This window comes from Macaca thibetana, chromosome 19, assembly GCF_024542745.1.
Source record: "Macaca thibetana thibetana isolate TM-01 chromosome 19, ASM2454274v1, whole genome shotgun sequence".
Lineage (NCBI taxonomy): Eukaryota > Metazoa > Chordata > Mammalia > Primates > Cercopithecidae > Macaca > Macaca thibetana.
Window position 1 is genome coordinate 48121932 of NC_065596.1, and position 21526 is coordinate 48143457.

The 21526-nt window shown below is 39.8% G+C and overlaps 2 protein-coding genes across 4 annotated transcripts in view; one reads left to right on the forward strand and one right to left on the reverse strand.

The window, feature by feature from the left end:
* Positions 1-21526, forward strand: part of PEPD (peptidase D) — an 873572-nt gene that overhangs the window by 40301 nt on the left and 811745 nt on the right. The window lies entirely within an intron of this gene.
* Positions 1-21526, reverse strand: part of LSM14A (LSM14A mRNA processing body assembly factor) — a 59415-nt gene that overhangs the window by 32498 nt on the left and 5391 nt on the right. For all 3 annotated transcript variants that reach the window (XM_050768470.1, XM_050768471.1, XM_050768469.1), the window contains exon 2: positions 999-1162. In XM_050768470.1, coding sequence (XP_050624427.1) covers positions 999-1162 — 164 coding nt within the window. The remainder of the gene's footprint in view (positions 1-998; positions 1163-21526) is intronic.

Consider the following 21526-nt stretch of genomic DNA (forward strand, 5'->3'; position numbering starts at 1 on the left):
TAAATAAAATAAAGAGATTTACATTTTCTCCGATTCTTTCAGGTTTCCTTTCACCAAAATAAGACTTAACAAGGGTAGGGGTAGATGATTAAAAAGTTTAAATTGGGAGATTTAAGAGTTGACCTAAATATGTTAAAATGCATTTATGTTTGTGTTTTCTTATTATATAACATTGTGGGCCAGGCACAGTGGCTCATGCCTGTAATCCCAGCACTTTGGGAGGCTGAGGTGGGCGGATCACCTGAGGTCAGGAGTTTGAGACCAGGCTGGCCAACATGGTGAAACCTCATCTCTACTAAAAATACAAGAATTAGCCGGGCGTGGTGGTGTGTGCCTGTAGTCCCAGCTACTCAGGAGGCTGAGGCAGAAGAATCGCTTGAACCAGGGAGGCGGAGGTTGCAGTAAGCCGAGTTCGCGCCACTGTACTCCAATGACTGTTTCAAAAAAAAAAGGAAGAAAAAAAACCCCCCAACATTGCATATCGTAACATAAGCAGAACAATGTGATTCGCTTTTTGTTCCCCATTAAGCCTAATAATCTTACCTAAGAGTACCTGTTATTGCCCTGGTTTGCAATATAAACCCTATCTCAATAGCATGGTAGCACGGATTCTAGATTCTAAAGCAGGCTGCCTGGATCTGTTCAAATAGTGACTCTACCTGAATTTCCTCACTTGTTAAAAGTGAGAATAATTATGGCACCAACCTCAGAGGGTGTCTTATATGTACACCACTTCCACAGCGTAGCCTTCAAGGTTAGCTACCGCAATTGTTGTTGACATTAGAAAATATTTCATAACAAATTCTTCAGCTGTTTCTTATCTTAGTTCTAATTTATGATTAGAGAAAAACCTAGATGAGAACATTATCCAGTAATTTCAGGTATCCAGGTAACTTGAAAATGATAAGCTACATGAACATTCAACTGGAGAGAAAAAAGCCAAGGCTATCCCTGTGTGGAGTTTACCTGTACTCCAAGACAAATTTACCATCAGTTACCTGAACGATAGCTGGGTCTTGAGGCAAAGAACACTGTGGTTTTGGTGGCTCACAAACAGTAAGGTCTTTAATGTCACTCCCACGGAATATAATGTATTCAAAGACTTCATCTCGAGGTGGTATTGGACGATCTGTCGGTCTGTCTTCTGTACCAAAGGATCGAACTGGCAAGAAAACAAAGGATATGAGATGTGTGACTACTCATTACATTCAGGTAGTACCCCAGATTCTAAGTGTTGTATTTCAAGTACTAAGCAGTAGTTCTGAAATGTCTGAGAAAGTATTCATTAATCTATAGCTAAATAATTTTTTTAAAAGAGGAAAATAGAGTGGGTTTTGCCTGAAGTTAAATATACGCAATATAAAAGACTATCAGTATTACAAGGTTGTGCTCCTCTTATATTTTTTTTTATTTGTATCTTTAGTGGTTGTAGTGAGGTGTTAAAATGTCCTTTATTTATTTATTTATTGATGAGCCTGGGTCTCTGTATCCCAGGCTGGAGTGCAGTGGTGTGGTCACGGCTTCCTGCAGCCTCCGTTTCCCGGGCTCAGGCAATCCTTCCATCTCAACATCCCGTGTAGCTAGGACCACAGGTATGTGCCACTAAGCCCAGCTAATTTTTTTTATTTTTTAGTAGAGATGAGGTTTTGCTATTTTGCACAGGCTGGTCTTGAACTCCTGGCCTCAAGAGATCTTCCTGCTTCAGTCTCTCAAAGTGCTGGGATTACAGGCCTGTGCCATTGTGCCTGGCTCACTGTTAATTTATTTACCTTGCTGAGCAGTAAGTCCTCTAGAAGCCAAGCCGAGTAGCTGCCAGCTATTCAGGCCCATGGGACAGCCTGAAATACCCTAGTTACCTAAAATATCTACCATATAATTAAATCTGATTATTTTAACAATGAAGATAGCATTACTCAAAGTTAAACCAGGGACCACCTGCAACACAGTAAGCTGGCTACAAATAAAGATTTCTACTGAATCTTTTTGCTGGGGACAGGGTCCAAAAATCTGCATTTTAAGCCAATTTTTGGCTAGGCACAGTGGCTCACGCCTATAATCCCAGCACTCTGGGAGGTCAAGGTGGGAGGACTGCTTGAGCCCAGGAGTTCAAGACCAGCCCTAGCAACATAGTGATGTCCTGTCTCTACAAAAAATAAAAAAACAAATTAAAAAAATTAGCCAGGTGTGGTAGTGTACGCCTGTAGTCCCAGCTATAAGGAGGCTGAGGTATGAGGGGATCTCTTGAGTCTGGGAGATTGAGGCTGCACTGAACCGTGGCTGTGCTCCTGCACTCCAGCCTAGGTGACAGAACAAGACCCTATTTCAAAATAAATAAATAAAATAACCAAATCCCAAGTTTCTTATAAATACAAAAGTTTCAGGTTCATTGTCCTGGGAGATTTCTGAAAATGTCTGCATCCATAGAGAAGTTCCAAATAGAGAATATGAAACATCATATACTATTCATTTAAAGAGTATCCTAAAGGAAGTAATAAACCCCTTAACATTTTTTTTTTTTTTTGAGACGGAGTCTTGCTTTGTCACCCAGGCTGGAGTGCAGTGGCACGACCTCCACTCACTGCAAGCTCCACTTCCCGGGCTCACACCATTCTCCTGCCTCAGCCTCCTGTGTAGCTGGGACTACAGGCGCCCGCCACCATGCCTGGCTCATTTTTTTAAATGTATTTTTAGTAGAGATGGGGTTTCACCGTGTTAGCCAGGACGGTCTCGATCTCCTGACCTCGTGATCCGCCCATCTCGGCCTCCCAAAGTGCTGGGATTACAGGCGTGAGCCACCGCGCCCAGTCCTTTTTTATTTTTATTTTTTGAGATGGAGTCTCACTCTATTGCCCAGGCTGGAGTGCAGTGGCGCGATCTCGGCTCACTGTAACCTCCGCCTCTTGGGTTCAAGCGACTCTCCTGCCTTAGCCTCCCGAGTAGCTGGGATTATAGGCGTGTGCCACCACACTCAGCTAATTTTTGTATTTTTTTTTTTAGCGGAGATGGGGTTTCACTATGTTGGTCAGACTGGTCTAGAACTCCTGACCTCAAGTGATCCACCGCGCCTGGCCCCCTTAACATTTTTAATGCATATGCTTTTTTTGTTGTTGTTGCAGAACTGATGCAGCGCTAGATTAAGGATGAATGTCAGGCTGGATGCAGTGGCTCATGCCTGTAATTCCAGCACTTTGGGAGGCCGAGGTGGGCAGATCACTTGAGGTCAGGAGTTTGACACCAGCCTCAACAAAATGGTGAAACCCTGTCTCTACCAAAAAATACAAAAAATAATTAGCTGGGCACGTTGGTGTGCACCTGTAGTCCTAGCTGCTCAGGAGGCTGAGGTGAGAGGATTGGCAGAACTCAAGAGGCAGAAGTTGCAGTGAGCTGAGCCGAGATGGTGCCCCTGCACTCCAGCCTGGGTGACAGAGCAACAATCTGACTTAAAATAAATAAATAATTAAAAAAGAATATTATTTCAGTGTAAATAATGTCCTACACTCTTATTCTAAAAGTTCTTTCTAGTACTTATGAGACTTTCAGGAAAGATAGTGGCACAGGTAGTTTGGCAGAAGATCCTTCCCTAAAACTAAAGGAAAAAAACAAAAAGGAAGTTAAAATATCCCTAAAATCACGAAAAGTTCTCAAACTCATACCATGAAATTTTATTAAATAGTACAATTAAGGTACAGAATGAGTTAGTTGAAACTGAAAGACCAAGCCCAGAATCCATATGTAAGTATCCCTTGCCCTCTCCTCCGCTGAGAGAAATTTTGACTAGCATCTTCAACTTGCTAAGATGGGGACAGGGACACAGGTGTGATGAGGAAAAAAATGCGGAACGCCCTACCTGAAACTCCCCTTCTCTGGTGGCCAAACAGTACTTTAGCAGGCAGGAGGATTTTATATTTTTACCTTTATCCAAAAGGAAGGGTAAGGAGGAGAAAGGACTAATTACAAATAAATCAATCTCACCCCTAACCTCAGTACCATCACAGCGAATAAAGTCTCACGCTTCCAAAGTAGCAGATGAGATCATCCTGAAGCAGAGGGGGCAAGAGTCAAAGGCCCTTCTTCTACAAAACTAGAGAAGCTCTATTAAGCTTCCTAAGGCCTAATAGAGCTTAGCCAGGTGAACTCAGAGTGAAGTAAAAGAGAATCTGCATTTCACGTTTTCGCAAGCAGCAGATACTGAAAGGACCTACTAAGGAAAAAAAAAGTAGAAACATCAGGGAATCAAGATAAATTTTACAGGAAAGATGGAAAGAAGGGAAGAAAAGAGGGAAAGGAGGGAGGCAATGATGGAAGGAAAGAAAAAGGTGTATCAAAATAAAGAAAAAAGGCAGGAAAGAAGAGAAGAATCAAAGAGGACACGGTCTTCATTTGCTTATTCTGTTTTTTTCCACTACCAGCGGTTTGCCCTGACAGAGAGGACACAGTCTTCAAAAGGTGGATGAAATACATTCAGTATTAGTATTTATCACAGAAAATAGAAGAAATTTTCTGAAAGGACTGCTTCGACATTCACAAGAAAAACAGATAGCATAGACTCTTATGATCAAAACAACACTGAAAGGGTAGCATGCAGAATTAAGGAAAGAAAATTATATAAGATAAATAAAACAGCATAACTAATAAATGCATCAACAGTCAGTGCAGTTAAAACCAAATCACTAGAAGACAATAATTTTGAGAAAACGTAAACGAGATGTCATGAAAAAGTAGTACAGCAATAAAAAGGTTGGAGAAAAGATGATAGTTATGAAGATCCAACAGTTAACTACTGCCCCTGAGACAGACAAAAGAATAAGAGAAAATAAAATTAAAGTTATAACAGAATAGAAATGTCTTGACATGAAGGTCTAAATTTCATTAAAAGTTTTCACTGTATTTCCAGGAAAAAAAAAAAAACATCAGACCACTACAAGCCACAGAGACTTATGTTATGGTATATCAAAATAAAGAATGCAAAAAAAGTGGCATCCAAAGATAAGAAATGGACAATAAATTCATTTAAACAAAGATGTGTACATGACAATTTACTATGGTTCTAGAATAGAAATAGTTCTGGAAAAGACTAGAAAGTTACAAAGTGTAACAAACTAAGAACAGTATATCACAACATTTTAACAAAAATTGGGAGATTAAAATGAATGGAGAAAAAGGAAAACTGAACAGACAGTAGTAGTATCTAAACTTACACTTTCATCTCTCATCATGTCAAGTAGGAGTCACTTGACACATTTTTTTTTTTTTTTTTGGTTAGTTGACACTAAGCGAAGGCTTTAAAATTTTTTATTTGAAAGAATTTGTTAAATTCTACTATGGGTCTTGGAAATAACCCATAGTAGAATTTAAAACCAAGAGCATACTTTCCAAAATATGGTATGAAGAAAAACTCTATCATATGGCAAATGAAGCAAACTGAAAAAGCATGAAAACAGAAATCACAGAATAAGAATGATTTGCACACACCAAGAGTTTGAGAAACATGCTCTAACGATGGAGGCTGGCTTAATAAGATTTGGGGTTTTCAGTGCAATCAAGTTCTTGTAGTATTGTGAAGAACAAATTCCACAAGACAGATTAGAAGGGCACATATGGCTAGAAGATACTGTTACAGAACAAATGAGAAGTCTGGAAGGTTAAAACTTGAGCATTAAGAGTAGAGAGGAAGGAGGCATGACAAGCATAGAAAAGGTAAAGAGCTACCGGAACTATTCTACTACAACACATACATTAGCTCATATGCAATCAGTAAATAAGGGAATTATGTCAGTACATTCAGAAATCACATTGGTTCATTTCCAGTTTTTCCTAAAATGTTATTTAGTTTCTGCATTTGCAGGTAACAACAGTTAAATACACCTAGCCATGAGTAGTGCCATCACTTCTGGTTACCTTTACTGTTTTTAAAGGGAAAGTTATAAATTTACCGAATTATTTGTTTAAAAATTTTAACTTATCTTTAAGCACACTAGTATTTTTTATTAGGTTTACATTAGTGCTTAAATTACAAAGATGCACAGATTTCAAATGGTCTGCTCCTAATCCTAGTTTTCCCATAAACCCCATTCCTCTTAGTGCAGGAAGGCATACCTCAGATTACAGCACAAATGCCTTTGCCTGGCTGGCAAAATCTGAATTATGTTCTAATTATTATTATTTTTTTCATTCATAACACATAGTACTTTGAGAAAGAACATTTTTACTCTATTATTCATTTTGGGATTCTACAGCAACTACACATTCCAATGTAAATACCCATAGGTAATGTGACTAGAGCTTTAAGCTGAACATAGGTGCTGTATGTCATTGCATTTCATCCCGTTTCTTTCAAATACTTACTGGGCACCACCTGTCCCAGGTCCTATGCTAGATGCTAGGGAAACCAGTTCCTATTCTCAAGGAGCTCAATCTATTTGCTTACTTGGATGTGATGTCACTGAATTGGATTTGAAGGTCCACTAAACACTCAATACCACTTGCAATGCCTCTAATAAGTACTACTATTGGTTTCTCAACATCCTAATCTCTGAAGCTAACACAGCATTAGGCTTCAGATTAAGCCATAATACTACTATTAAGTCAAAATGTAGCTGAATAGATACTGATCTGATTCTGGGATATCTGGGGGATTATCATGAATTAATGAAAATAATAATTCAGCAGGCTTAGAATATTTAAGTAATATTAGGCAGGCATTATATTTATGTCCTCACCCTCAGGGAACTTATAGTCTGGCAAGTGTGCTAAGCACTACACTGGAAAGAAAGCACACAATATAGTTTGCTAGGGCTGCCAAAACAAAGTACCAGAGATTATATTATGTCCACACAGAAACTTGTATACAAATGTTTATATCAGCATTATTCATAACAGCCAAATGGTAGAAACAACCCAAATACCCATCAACAAATGAAAAGACAAATTACGTTCTCTATATATCTTATATGTATGTTATATATATTTTAAAATACATGTAATGAAATATTATTCAGCCATAAAAAACCCACAATGCTGATACTTGTTACATCAAGAGTGAAGCGTGAAAGCATTATGCTGAGTAAAAGAAGCTAGATACAAAACGTCACACAGTGTATGATTCCTTTTACATAATATACCCTAAATAGGAAAAGCCATGAAGACAGAAAGCAGGTTAGTGGTTAACAGGGTATGGGGGAAATAAGGAGGGATTACTTAATGCCTAGGGATATTTTATTTTAGTAGGATTATGAAAAGTTTTGAAACCAAGGAGAGGTGGTAGTTGCACAACACTGTGACTACACTAAGTGCCACTGAATTGTACACTTTATAATGGTTAATTGCATGTTATGTGAATTTCAACTTCAAACATACATGAGCACGCACACCTACAAATACAGCCTACAAGAGAATACAGAAAATGACAAAAGTAGTTGGGGAGAATGGGGAAACTAGGGGCGGTTGTCCTCTACATTTTAAACTTCATCATGTTGCTACATTGCTTTAATAATGTTTTCTTTCTTTTTTCTTTTATTGAGACAGAGTCCCTTCTCTGTCATCCAGTCCAGGCTGGAGTGCAGTGGTGCCATCTCGGCTCACTGAAACTTTTACCTCCCAGGCTCAAGTTATCCTCCCACCTCAGTCTCTTGAGTAGCTAGGACTACAGGCACACACACTACACCTGGCTAATTTTTAAATTTTTTGTAGAGATGGGGTTTCGCCATGTTGCCCAGATTGGTCTCCAATTCCTGGGCTCAGGCAATCCATCCACCACACCCTCCCAAAGTGCTAGGATTACAGATGTGGGCCATGATGCCTAGCTAATAATTTTATCAGTCTCAAGAAAAGAATCAATTTTCTATTTCTAGCTCGAAATAACACCAAAGATTTTTTAAAATAGAAATGCATTCCATGCATCAAACAAACAAATAAATGAACAAACAAAAACAGGGTCAAATTATTTGGCAAAATCACTCATCTAATCCAGTCTCCAGATTTAGACAAACTCAACATCATCCTAATGTCAAACTGGTTGTTAGTGTATACAATACTTGTATATACAATCATAGTACAAGGCCAGAGAAATGAGTTGTAGTGACAAACTTCCCAATACCATACCTCCATTATAAAACACCAAAAATGTTCTAACTTTAAGCATGATAAACATTACATACTTAAAATACATACTTAAGTAAAGCTAGTACCCCCCAAATGACACTATTAACATTTTCCAGGCCGGGTATGGTGGCTCGCACCTGTAGTCTCAGCACTTTGGGAGAGTGAAGTTGGCAGATCACCTGAGGCTGGGAGTTCGAGACCAGCCCAGCCAATATGGCGAAATCTGTCTCTAAAAAAAAAAAAACAAAAAACAATTAGCCGGTTGTGGTGGCACACACCTGTAATCCCAGCTACTCGGGAGGCTGAGGCATGAGAATTGCTTGAACCCAGGAAGTGGAGGTTGCAATGAGTTGAGGTCACATCACTGCAGTACAGCCCAAGCAACAGAGTAAGCCTGTCTCAAAAGAAAAAAAAAAAAAAATTCCCAAAGACTGAACTTTTATTTTACTTTATTTTATTTGAGACAGAGTCTTGATCTGTTGCCCAGGCTGGAGTGCAGTGGCGCGATCTCGGCTCACTGCAACCTCCGCTTCCTGGGTTCAAGCGATTTTCCTGCCTCAGCTTCCCAAGTAGCTGGGACTACAGGTGCGCATCACCATGCCCGGGCTAATTTTATATTTTTTTCTTTTTTTTTTTTTATTAGAGACTGGGTTTCACCATGTTGGCCAGGATGGTCTCGATCTCCTGACCTTGTGATCCGCCTGCCTTGGCCTCCCAAAGAGTTGGGATTACAGGTGTGAGCCACTGCACCCGGCCTGAACTTTTTTTTGACATGAACTAAAACTTGTAAATTAGGCTCTAATGTTAACTGAAAATAAAAAGAAACAAGTCTGTTGAATACCAAAATTTGAGAGCAACAAATGAAACACTGAATTATTCAAAAGACGCTTACAAAGTAAGTTAAGAAACTAAGACCAAGTTCAAATGAAAACTTAGAATAAGATTTATGATGTAGTAAAGTTAAAACTCTTCAGTCAAGTATCAGCTGCAAGATCTGGTCCCAACATACTCAAATTTAAAAATTCCAACCAAGCTCATTGTTCTCAGTTCACAGATCAGGTTTTCTGTCCTCTATTTTTCTCTCTCCTCACATCCAGAGTATCCTAAATTTCAACTTGAAGATTCCAGGTATCAGTCAGGGTTTTACAGAGAAACAGAATAAATCAGATGTGCATATATAAACACAGAAAGAGACTTAAGGAATTGGCCCAGGGGATTAAGGAGGCCTTTTGGTAAATCCAAAATCTGCAGAGCAGGCTGGCAGAACTCCTTGCTCAGAGGTCAGTCTTTGTTCTATTAAAGGCCTTCTACTGATTGGATGAGGCCCACCCACAAGTGGAGGCTACTCACAATCTACCAATTTAAATGTTAATCTCATATAAAAAATACTTTCACAGAAACATCAAGAATATTTGATCAAATATCTAGGCACTGTGGCCCAGTTAAGTTGGCACATAAAATTAGCCATCACCCAACTCCACCCAGGCAGAAGTAATCTGTTCTTCCTTTGAAAACCACACAGCATTCTATCATTCTGTCTAGACTACCTTTCTAGAATTTAAAGATCTTCAGGAGAAAGATCTGAATCTAGATCATCTTTGCAACTCCCACAGAATCTAACACAGTGCTCTACATACAGCTGACATTTGAGTATTTCTTGAATAAATCACACAGTAGAAAAAGCTATTAAGTAAGCTACTTCCAAAAATACTTAACAGTGTTTAATATCAAGGGAATTGAATTAAGTTATAAAAGAAACTAACTTAGGATAAAATGAAAGAACGGTTGCTTAGAGTAAATAACAACTGACGTTGACAGAATGGGAAAGTGGGAAAAACAAACCCAACTTCAGCATATTTAAAAAACAGTCTACATGCAAAAGTAGCAAACCAGGAAACAAAAAAGTTACAGTTACTATTTTTCTTCTCCTTCTGACATTTATACATAAGTACGGCTCTTGTCCATTTGGTGCCATACACAAACTCTTGCTGAAACTATCTGAGATCTCTTGGAATAAGGTATTATACATGGATTTAATACAACAAGGTTTAATTACTTAAATACTAAAAAGCACCATCTCTTCTATAACACAGTACTCTTTCCCAGGCCCTAAAGGTAAGAATGGTAGAAAGCTGACTCTGGGTTTTTTACTTAAGAGCAGAGCTTTACAAAAATAAGATTCGACAGTCCAGCTCTTGGAACCACATCACAGCCTGCTTCCACAAACTCTCACTTTCCGCACGTCTACACTCCTTCTCTGGCCTTCTTCACCCTTACCCACACTACTTGCTTCCTGTTAGCAAATATAACTGCACCGAATAAAAACATCTGTCCCTCAGCCTCCACCATCTCTTCCTGAACCCACTACGAACTTAACACCCCTAACAGAGGCTTTACTCCTACCCTGCTGTCTGCAATATTCTCAATCACCTTACAGATCACATGCCAAGCACTGGTGACCCAATGACAAAAAATTACCTCCACCTCCAGAGGTCATAATCCAGATGACGTTCCTCTCACCTTCTGCAACATATTCTCAAAATCAACTTCTTCGCACTTAACTCTAGAGGTTACATCATCTTCGACTGAAAAAACCCCAAAGCCATCTTGTTAAGAGCCCATCTGGTCCTTATAAAACCAAAAAGGTAATTTGAATATTTAGATAGGGATGTAATAACAAAACAATACTGGCTCCTTAGAAGGTTTATTACAAAGCAAAACACATTTACAAAGGATCTCTCTGTAACTGTACATAAGAGATAGCCTTAACATCTTCCTAGATAGCCTCTACATGTGGCTAATTCTAACTCACCTGTCAGGCCCCAGCTTAAATGCTGTGTCCTCAAGAACTTTGTCTCCGTTGTTTTGTTTCTTAGCACAAAGCATAGTGTCTAGCGTATAGTTACGGCAGGAGCTGAGTAGTTCTCTTGAATGAAGAGCTTATTAAATAGTAAGTACAGAAAATTTAAGGGGGCAGAAAGGAAGCTTTTACATGCTTGGTGCTTAGGGTGAATATTACAGAGGAATCCAACAAGTGAGGGGCACTCTAGAAAGAGGTACAACATGTGCCCCCTGCCCCCTGAAAAGCATTAGGACAAGCAGGGCGACAGGGAGGGAAGACCTCTGTTAAATTTAGATTTTATCCAGAAAGAAATGTAGTCATTAAAAATTTTTTAGGAGGGACATCAGCTAGATCTGTGTTTCAGGAAAAAAACTACCACCAGCAGTGGCCATGTAAATACTGTAAGTAGTTTTTACAATTGAGAAATTATTGGAGGAGGCTAGATTCAAAGCAAGAAGCAATGATTTCCTAAATCATGGAGGGTGACAGTAAAGACTGAGAAAGGGGATGGGTATGAGGACAAGTCAGAAACAAGAGCTTGAGGATATATAAAGAAGAAAAAACACGAAGGATATAAGATTTTACACTGACTTAACATTTGGTGAGTACTTACCATACGCTAGACACTATAATATGTATTAATTTAGTTAACTCTCACAAGGATTCTGTATAGTACAAGTGGTTATTATTCTCATAAATAATAAAAAAAGATAAAACAATAGAGGGAAGATCAAAGAAAGCTTCTTTGGCAACATAAATATCTGAACTCAGATTTGGTGATGAATATGGGACAGGAGTAGGGTGAAGCCAGAAGGATGACCTGTATGTGTTCATGGAACAAAAAAGGAAAGGGAAGTAAAGGGCAGAAGGGGACGTGTGCTATGAAATAAAGCTGAATAAGCACCAAAGAGTGGGGTAAGGATTCCAGTTTTTCTAAGAACAGAAAACCACTAAAAGCAGAAAGCCACAGAAAGCAACTGGAGGCCAGGTGCGGTGGCTCGTGCCTGTAATCCCAGCACTTTGGGAGGCGGAGACGGGTGGATCACCTGAGCTCAGGAGTTCAAGACCAGCCTGGCCAACATGGTAAAAACAAAATTAGGCGTGGTGGCAGGCGCCTGTAATCCCAGCTACTCAGGAGGCTGAGGCAGGAGAATCACTTGAACCCAGGAGGCGGAGGTTGCAGTGAGCCAAGATTGCATCATGGCACTCCAGCCTGGGCAACAAAAGTGAAACTTCGTCTCAAAAAAAAAAAAAAAAAAAAAAAAAAAAAAAAAGAGCAACTTGATTTTGTGTTTTGAAAAGATCACTTGTGCCAGAGGGTGGCCCATGCTATAGAAAGAGGGACAATGGTGGACCATCTAAGAGGTGAAGAAAACCTGGGCTGGGGAAGATGCAGAGAAGTAGCAGATGGAGTCAAAAGTATTTAGGAGGTAAAATCCAAAGAACTGAATGAATATAGAGTATGAGGCAAAGGGACAAATTTCAGGTGTCTGGTCTGGGCATTCACTGTTCACTTCAAGGTGTGATGTGAACTCTCCTTCGAAATCCTACCAAGTTCATAGCTTCAGTGCGCTTTCCCTAACCATGGGCATTCATTTATGTATCTCCTGGGTAGGAAGATGGCAAAGGGTGGCTATGGCTACCAAAAGTCTAGACTCTAAAAGAGTATCCTCTATGGAACTAGCACAGAGTTAATAAATAAATAATTTAAAAGGCATTACACCACACAGAAATTAATAAATAATGGCAATTAGGAGATTAACCTGTGCTCTATTTTGACTAACCAATTAGCCAAAGGAATGAATTCATGATCCCTTAAAACAGGGTATCTCCCCAATGTGCACTTAATAAGTAATCGTTCAGTGAGGACTCCTCACATACTAGTCAGTCTCACTGAGGAACTATGGATCGGGACATATATAGTTGGACAGTGGACAGTGACCTACATTGCTGTTAAAAGAGCATACACCCCAGCCAGGCGCAGTGGCTCATACCTGTAATCCCAGCACCTTGGGAGGCTGAGACAGGTGGATCACACGAGGTCAGCAGTTCAAGACCAGCCTGGTCAACATGACGAAACCCCATCTCTACTAAAAATACAAAAATTACTCGGGTGTGGTGGTGGGCACCTGTAGTCCCAGCTACTTGGGAGGCTGAAGCAGGAGAATCACTTGAACCTGGGAGGCGGAGGTTGCAGTGAGCTGAGATCGCGCCATTGCGCTCCAGCCTGGGCAACAAGAGCAAAACTCTGTCTCGGTAACAAAACTAAACAAACAAAACAAAAAAAGGGCATACGCCAGCTACCAAAAGCAGTCATTCTAGACTTCCGTTTATAAATTTCGGTAAAAACAAAAGGGCCACATGAGGACTAGCCAGACTGAAAGGAGATCAAGACTGACAATCAGAGCACACAGTACCCATGCAAACCAATTCAATACAGGAAAGAGAAAATTGTATTAAAATCTAACAAGAGCAGGCTGTGAAAGAAAAGAGAAGTAAATAGAAAACAAAAAGCCAATTTTGGTATTTTTATACATATCCTTATATATGCACTGCATACCTCTACAATAGTATGGAAAGAAACTGTACTTTTCACTGAGTATATTTTTGAAAATGTTTTTATCACATGCATTGATTCTCTACTTAAACACAAATATTTTAAAGAAACACACATCTCCACCATACCCACAACAACTCAATAGAAGCATCAAACAGAAGGGAAACTAGTGAATGCCAAATCAGTGAATCAGAAGACTGGTTTGAGGAACTCTCTCAGAATCTACAGCAGAAAGGGTTAAAAGCTGGAAAACAAAAATAAACAACAAGGAGCATAAATGTTTAAAATGGACTGTCAATAGGAGTTCCACAATGAGAAGCAATATCAAAGAAAAACAAGTTTTCCTGAGCTAAAGAAAGGCTTGATTCTTGGGATCGACATGCATTCCTTAAAAGACAGGAATGTTGGAAGAAAAAAGCCCTCCAAGAGTTCCAGTGGGAAGTGTGTGGGAAAGCCCACCAATAACTACATTCTTTATATACAAAAGAGAATCGGACTGGTATCTAACATTTCACATGGAGCAGTAAATGCAAGCAGACAATGGACAATGTGGAAGATACCAGGTAATGCAAAATATTAACAGAGAGAACAAAAGGGATATTAGCAGACATACAGCTCAGAATAACAATCCATAGAAAGTTTCTTTGTTGTAAAAAAAAAAAAAAAAATACCAGACAAACAAATTTAATAGTGTTGAGTTGTAAAATAAGAACTCAGGGCCAGGACCGGTGACTCATGCCTGTAATCCCAGCACTTTGGGAAATCGAGGCGGGAGGATCACTTGAGGTCAGTTAGAGACCAGCCTGGCCAACTTAGTGAAACCCCATCTCTACTAAAAAAATACAAAAATTAGCTGGGTGTTGTGGCACACGCCTGTAATCCCAGCTATTTGGGAGGCTGAGGCAGGAGAATCACTTGAACCTGGGAGGCGGAGGTTGAAGTGAGCTGAGATCATGCCACTGCACTCCAGCCTGGGTGACAGAGCAAGACTCTGTGTCAAAAAAGAAAAAAAAAAAAAAGGAAAAAACTCAGTTTTATCTAAGTCAACACTGTAAATAAAGCTGCTCTTAAGGGGTAATTTAAATCCCAAATTAGATAAAACCTGGAAAATGGGACAAAGGGAGAAAAGTAAAAGGATACGTTAAAACTTTTATCTTAGGCATAGCGAAGGTAGCTTGTATTTATTTGGGTCTTGGAAAATTAAAAACATCTGTGAACCCTCTTCCCAAATGTTTCCGTATGTAAATAAAAATAGCTTATAACTTCAGGGGATCGAGACTCCCTGAAATCTACCATGAACTCCATGTAATGAATCTATTATAGATAATGGCTAATTACTCCAACTGATAATTGATACAGAGAAATACAGTTGTTTGAAATTTAAGGTTTCTAAAAATGCAAGAAAGTTTTAATATTAGAAAATCAATTTAATAAGTATAATTTACATATTAAAAGCAAAGGAAAGGCTAGCAGCAGTGGCTCATGCCTGTAATTCCAGCACTTTGGGCGGCCAAGGTAGGCGGATCACCTGAGGTCAGGAGTTGGAGATCAGCCTGGTCAACATGATGAAACCCCGTCTCTATTCAAAATACAAAAATTAGCTGGCATGGTGGTGCATGCCTGTCATCCCAGCTACTCAGGAGGCTGAGGCAGGAGAATCACTTGAACCCAGGAGGCAGAGGCTGCAGTGAGCCAAGATTGCGCCATTGCACTCCAGCCTGAGTGACAATTGTAAAACTCCGTCCAGCAAAGGGAAGTCTAGAAAAGAAAGCAGATCAGAGGTTGCCTAGGACTAGGGGTCGTAGGCAGCTACTGACTAACGTCCACAAAAAAGCTTCTCGAGTTGATGGAATTGTTAGAAAAGTGGACTGTGGTGATAGATACACAACTTTCATTATACTGCACACTTACAGTGGGTGAATTTTATAGTATGTAACTTATACCCAATAAAGTTAAAAGTTAACAGGTTAAACTTATACCCCAAAACTTATACCCTTCATCCCAATTACTATAATCTTCTAGTTTCCATTGTGCCTGTTGATATAAACTCCTGAGCCTTTTAGGAGTTTAGGGTGAAAGTCAAGTTACATCTTGGCTTTTCCCACTGCCTACTTAGGTTGCCGCTCTCAACTTTGCTAAGTCATTTAAAGTCATGTATTTGCTTTTCAGTCTTCCACACTGTGTTGATGCTGTCTCCTTTCCAAATCTACTTTGTCCTCTATGGGTTTACGTATTTTTTTAAAAGTCCCTCTCATGTAGTTTTGATAGGATTTATCAACAGGAAGGAAAAGTAAAAGCATGTCCAGTTTGCTATATTTACCCAATGGTTTAAATTTAATGTTGACTTTCTAAGCTGCTTTCAGTTGGGCATTCTTCCTTATGGCTGTTTTTTTTTGTTTGTTTGTTTGTTTGTTTGTTTTGAGACGGAGTCTCGCTCTGTCGCCGGGCTGGAGTGCAGTGGCCGGATCTCAGCTCACTGCAAGCTCCACCTCCCGGGTTTTTACGCCATTCTCCTGGCTCAGCCTCCTGAGTAGCTGGGACTACAGGCGCTCGCCACCTCGCCCGGCTAGTTTTTTGTATTTTTTAGTAGAGATGGGGTTTCGCCGTGTTAGCCAGGATGGTCTCGAACTCCTGACCTCGTGATCCACCCGTCTCGGCCTCCTGAAGTGCTGGGATTACAGGCTTGAGCCACCGCGCCCGGCCTCCTTATGGCTGTTTTTATATTTTAATCTCCAAATGATAAAACCAAGAGTCAGATATGAAAATATGACATAAGAGTGAAAAAGCAGGGGGGAGGATAAACACATCCATGAGGAATTAAAAAACAACAGCAACAAGGCTAGAGGATGGGAGACAAGATAGAAATCAATCTGAGACAGAACTAGAAAGAGGTGGGGGAGAGGGGAGGAAGGGAGTGTCGGAGGTAGAGAGAACGAATGGGTTTCTTAGATTTAAAGAGTTTTTCTTAGATTTAAAGACTCTTCAGATTCACAAGGTCCACAGAGAAACACTCAGAGGAAAAACCAAACCAAACCAAAAAACAAACAAACAACAACAACAAACCAGTGTGGTCACATTTGTGAATTCCAGGAACAGAGAATTCGAAATAAAAGCTTTCAGAGAGAAAAGTGACTGAGAATCAGACTGGCACCACCAACCCCAGTATATCAGAAGAACAAAAAGCAGTAACTTCAAAGTTCTATAGAAAAAAGACTCTTAATTTGGAAATATATAGCCAACCAACCAGTCAAGCAATCAAGAAAACATAGGTTCACTAAGAAGATTTGTCACCTACCTTTTCCATGTATTTTATTTTTTAATTACAAAGATCCACTCAAGTAAAATTGGGAGGAGTGGAAAGAATCAACTGAGAGGTACATACTGGAAACAAGAAACAGGAATCTGAGGATCTCTGAATAGACTAGTGAGAGATAATGGACCATGGTAGTAGGGGTGGTCAGAGGTCAAATTCTGCACCTAGTTTGAAAGCAGAGCTGATAGGTTAGGATCACATGAGGTGAGAGAGAGAGGGAGGAATTAAGGATGGCTCCAAGGTGTTTGGTCTTACCAACTAGAATAGAGCTGTCAATTGATTAGATGGGAAAGGCTGATGGAGGAACAGGTTTAGGGCATGCTGAATTGAGATTCTAAGCAGACATCCCTACAAGTAGAGATGTTAAAGAGGCAATGTGATATACAAGTCAGGAGTTAGAGGAGAAATCCAGGCTAGAGATAGGAGTCAGTGATATACAGGTAGTATTTAAAACCAGGAACTAGATGGATGAGATCATCAAAAGAATGCAGATGACTAAACAAATGCTAACAGACAGAGAGAGAAAAGGGGAGGTAACTGAGCCCTGGAGCTCTCCAACATTTGGCGGCTTCCGAGTTGAATCAACACAACATAGGAGATTGAGAGGTAACCAGTGAGATATGAGGAAAAAAATGGCATATGATCAAGTGAAGAAAATGCTTCACAGAGCACAGAGCAATTGTGCCATGTAATGCTGACTGGTGAAGTAGAATGAGACCAAGAACTGACTACTGGATTTGGCAACATGGAAGTCTTTGGTAACTCTGATAAGAAAACTTCATATGTAGGAATAAAAACCTTAGTAAAGAGGGCTCAGAAATGAATGAACACCAGTGGTGTAGACAACTTCAAGGAGTTTTGTTATAAAGGGAAGGATAGAAATGGGGCAATCGTTAGAAAAGAGGAAATGCAGTTCAAGTACAGTGGAGTTTTTTTGGTTGTTCTTAAGATAGAAGAAATAATCGCCTGTCTGTAAGCAGACAGAAAGATGCGTTAGGGAAGGAAAAACTGAGGAGAGTAGAGAACTGCTGGAGCAATGTCCTTGACTCACCAAGAGGGGACGAATACTGCACAAGCGGAAGGGTGGTCTTAGACAGAAGTAAGAACAGTTTATCCATATTTATCAGAAAAAAAAAAATAGAAGTTTGGGGGACGGATGCAGGTAATTGGGTATATGAGGGGTAAGTTTATCAAAATTATCTTTCGTTTGCTGTTCTTTTCTCAGTTAACTATTATAGAAAGCACGGTTAAAGGGCTGAAAGTGAAGATGGGGGAGGAAGTGTTGGAGGCTTGAGGAAAATGAATGGAACAGCCATGTAGAAAAGTGAAATGGATTATGGAAGTATAGTGTGACTGCTAGGAAGTGACCATGACTGCTGAGGCTAGCGAACATAAATTTAGAGTGAGGCTGGTCAGCACATCTGTGCTGATATAATCAGGGTTGTGATTTCTTGTATAAGACAGCAAGAGGGGAATAGGGTAGGGGCTGTGGGTATGTGTACTGACTGTCACGGTGGCTCATGGAGTTGAAGCAGGATAAAGAGGGAAGTAAAGTTATGAGGGGAATGACAGGACAGTGAAAGGCAGTAAGATGATGGTACACTACAGTAGGTGTGAATGACTGACAGAGTTGGGCTACTAGAGAGACTGAGCACCTAGACAGAGAGGGAGATGGTGGTGGGAAATAACACAGGACAGCTATTCTCTATTAAGCACCAACATTAAACTAGTTACTTCTTTTACATCACCTCATTTAATTATCAGAAGGACTCTGAAAGATGGGCATTATTATCCATTCCTATTGAAAAGATGAAGAAGTCAAAGCTAAGGTTAAATAACTTGTCCAAGACCAAAAAGCTGCTAAGTATTCCAACTGGCATTTTGGGTCACATTTTCTTTCAGAAACAAACAAACAAAAAACCCTACCAAACTAGAATAAGGCCCTTGGGAATAAATTATTTTATAGACCAACTCACACTTTGTCCACTAAAAAATCTGCTGGACACTGTGGCTCAAATCTGTAATCCCAGCACTTTGGGAGGCCGAGGCAGGCAGATCACTTGAGCCCAGGAGTTAGAGACCGACCTGGGCAACATGGCAAAACTCTGTATATACCAAAAATAGAAAATTAGCTGGGTGTGGTGGTGTGTGCCTGTAGTCCCAACTACTTGGGAGGCTGAGGCGGGAGGATTACCTGAGCCCAGGGAGGTCAAGACTACAGTGAGCTGTGATTGTGCCACTGCACGCCAGCCTGGGCGACAGAGTGAGACTCTTGTCTCAAAACAACAACAACAAAATTTACTTCAGTGATATCCAGTTTTTAAAACAGCTAATTAATATACAGCATCATGAGAGAAAGGCAAATTGTTTCTATAGCAAGCATCTTCTAGCATGGAGTAATTAAATTCAAGTTAAACTATCTGTAGTTATTGCTATTATTACTGTGGCACTGAGTTAAATACAAAACTCTTGCTATGTATCATGCACAGATAAGATTTCTTTTTTCTTTCTACCTCCTTCCTTCTACTATTTTTTTCTTCAGTTTTATGCTGTTTTCTCTACTCCCGACTTAGAAAGTCATGGCTTACCTTACTTACCCCTACTAGAAAATGAACAGTTTTTGACACCTGACTTCAGACTCCCAGAATTACCAAGTATTTCTGTGGACAATGTAACAATAATAAACTGTTTCCAAGGTTCCAAGTTCTGGCAACATCACTAAATAGGGCAACAAAAAGAAACCAAGGCTTGAAGTTTCACTAGATCTTTGTCATTTTAGGTAGTAATTTTGTGAATTGCTACATTTAGATCCCCAATAATGCAAGAAATCAAATAAAGCACCCCACAGGTATTTTATCCATCACACAGAGTTCTTCCACTCTCTTCAATAAGGTCACAGTTTATGACTACGTGACTAACATCAAAAAGTAGATAAATTATGCCAGTGAGCCAGACTTAGCAGATGATTAAAGAAATCTGTTAACAATTTACTTCTTATATCCTTCCACTAATCTCTTGATTTTAAGGACAACTTATTTTAAAGGCAAGTGGCTTATATAATCATTCTTCACAAAGTCTCTTTTCACAATGCAGTAGCAACCTGGTTTTCATTTGAATGATTATCCAGGTAAGCTAACTAAATATAAGAATTTATTTTTGATAAGAGTTTCATTCATTTTAGCCTATTTAGGCATCCTATTCACTTACAGACACAGGTGCAAACACAACTGTAACTAATCCATAAAACATTCATACATGTCACCACTGTGTAATTTCCTCCTACATCCTGAATGGAGGCTTCCTTTAAACTTTAAATGAAAATTATAATTGAGCTTGAGTCAGAAAGAGTTTACCTCCCCAATAATGTTAATTATGTCACTAGATTTCATCCTCTTGTATCCCTACTCACTGAAATTCTTCAAGATTTCTTTAATGTGAGGGAGGATATTTTAATTTTATAGGGAAATGCAATTGTTAACATGGAAAAGCATTATTTGGAGGTATCCCCAAGACACTTCTACAAGAACAATAAGCTAAAATGCTAAATCATTTCCATTTACTCACTCATTAACTAAACATCCTTTCATCCCAGGAGCTCAGAGTCTGGAGGTAAGGGGGAACATGAAGACAGACAATAAACACATAGGCAAATAAGCAAAGAAGATTAAGTGTAAGTCATGATCAGTGCTGAGAAGAAAATAAATTCAGAGCTGTGACATAGACTACAAACTGCAACAAATGGCAGAAACAAACTGCAACACAGATCATCTATAAACATACTTAGCAGATTGACATCAAAGCCTTTCTAGGTTGCCTTTATGACTTCTTGACATATGCTTAGGTTCCAAGGATCAAAGCCCCTCAAACTTACCTGTTTCACTTGCTAGAACTAAAGCTAGTCTGTGACATCTCTAGCAGAAAATAAAGCACATCACCCATTTCACAGCACCTCTGCAATTAGGCTTTTGATTACATGGTGCGATAACTTATCCACACTGAAACATTTTCAAGAGAGAAACAGATTATTATTATTATTATTGTGTGTGTGTGCGCGTGTGTGTGTTTTAAGACACAGTCTCGCTGTGTTGCCTGGGCTAGAGTACAGTGACGCGACCTTGGCTCACTCTAACCTCCTCCGCCTTTCGAGTTCAAGTGATTCTCCTGCCTCAGCCTCTCAAGTAGATGGGATTACAGATGCACCAGCATGCCTGGCTAATTTTTGTATTTTTAGTAGAGACGGGGTTTTGCCATGTTGGCTAGATTGGTCTCGAACTTCTGACTTCAGGGGATTTGCCTGCCTCAGCCTCCGGAAGTGCTGGGATTACAGGCTACTGTTACTTTGTAAGACAAGGTTTTGTTCTATGTCTCAGGCTGGAGTGCAGTGGCATGATCACAGCTCCTCTTGGGCTCAAGCAATACCCCCTGCCTCAGCCTCCCAAGTGGTCGAGACGACAGGCATACATGCCACCATGCTTGGCTAATTTACTTTTTATAATTTTTTGTAGAAATGGAGTCTCCCTATATTGCTGAGGCTGGTTTTGAACTCCTTGGCTCAAGCAATACTCCGGCCTCGACCTTTTGGAAATGTTGTTGGGATTACAGGCCTGAGTCACCCTGCCTAGCTGGGATGTTTTTAATAATTATGCCAGAACAGGCACAAACAAGGACTTTCCACCAGGGCATACTAGGCCATATGGTCACCCTAATTATATAC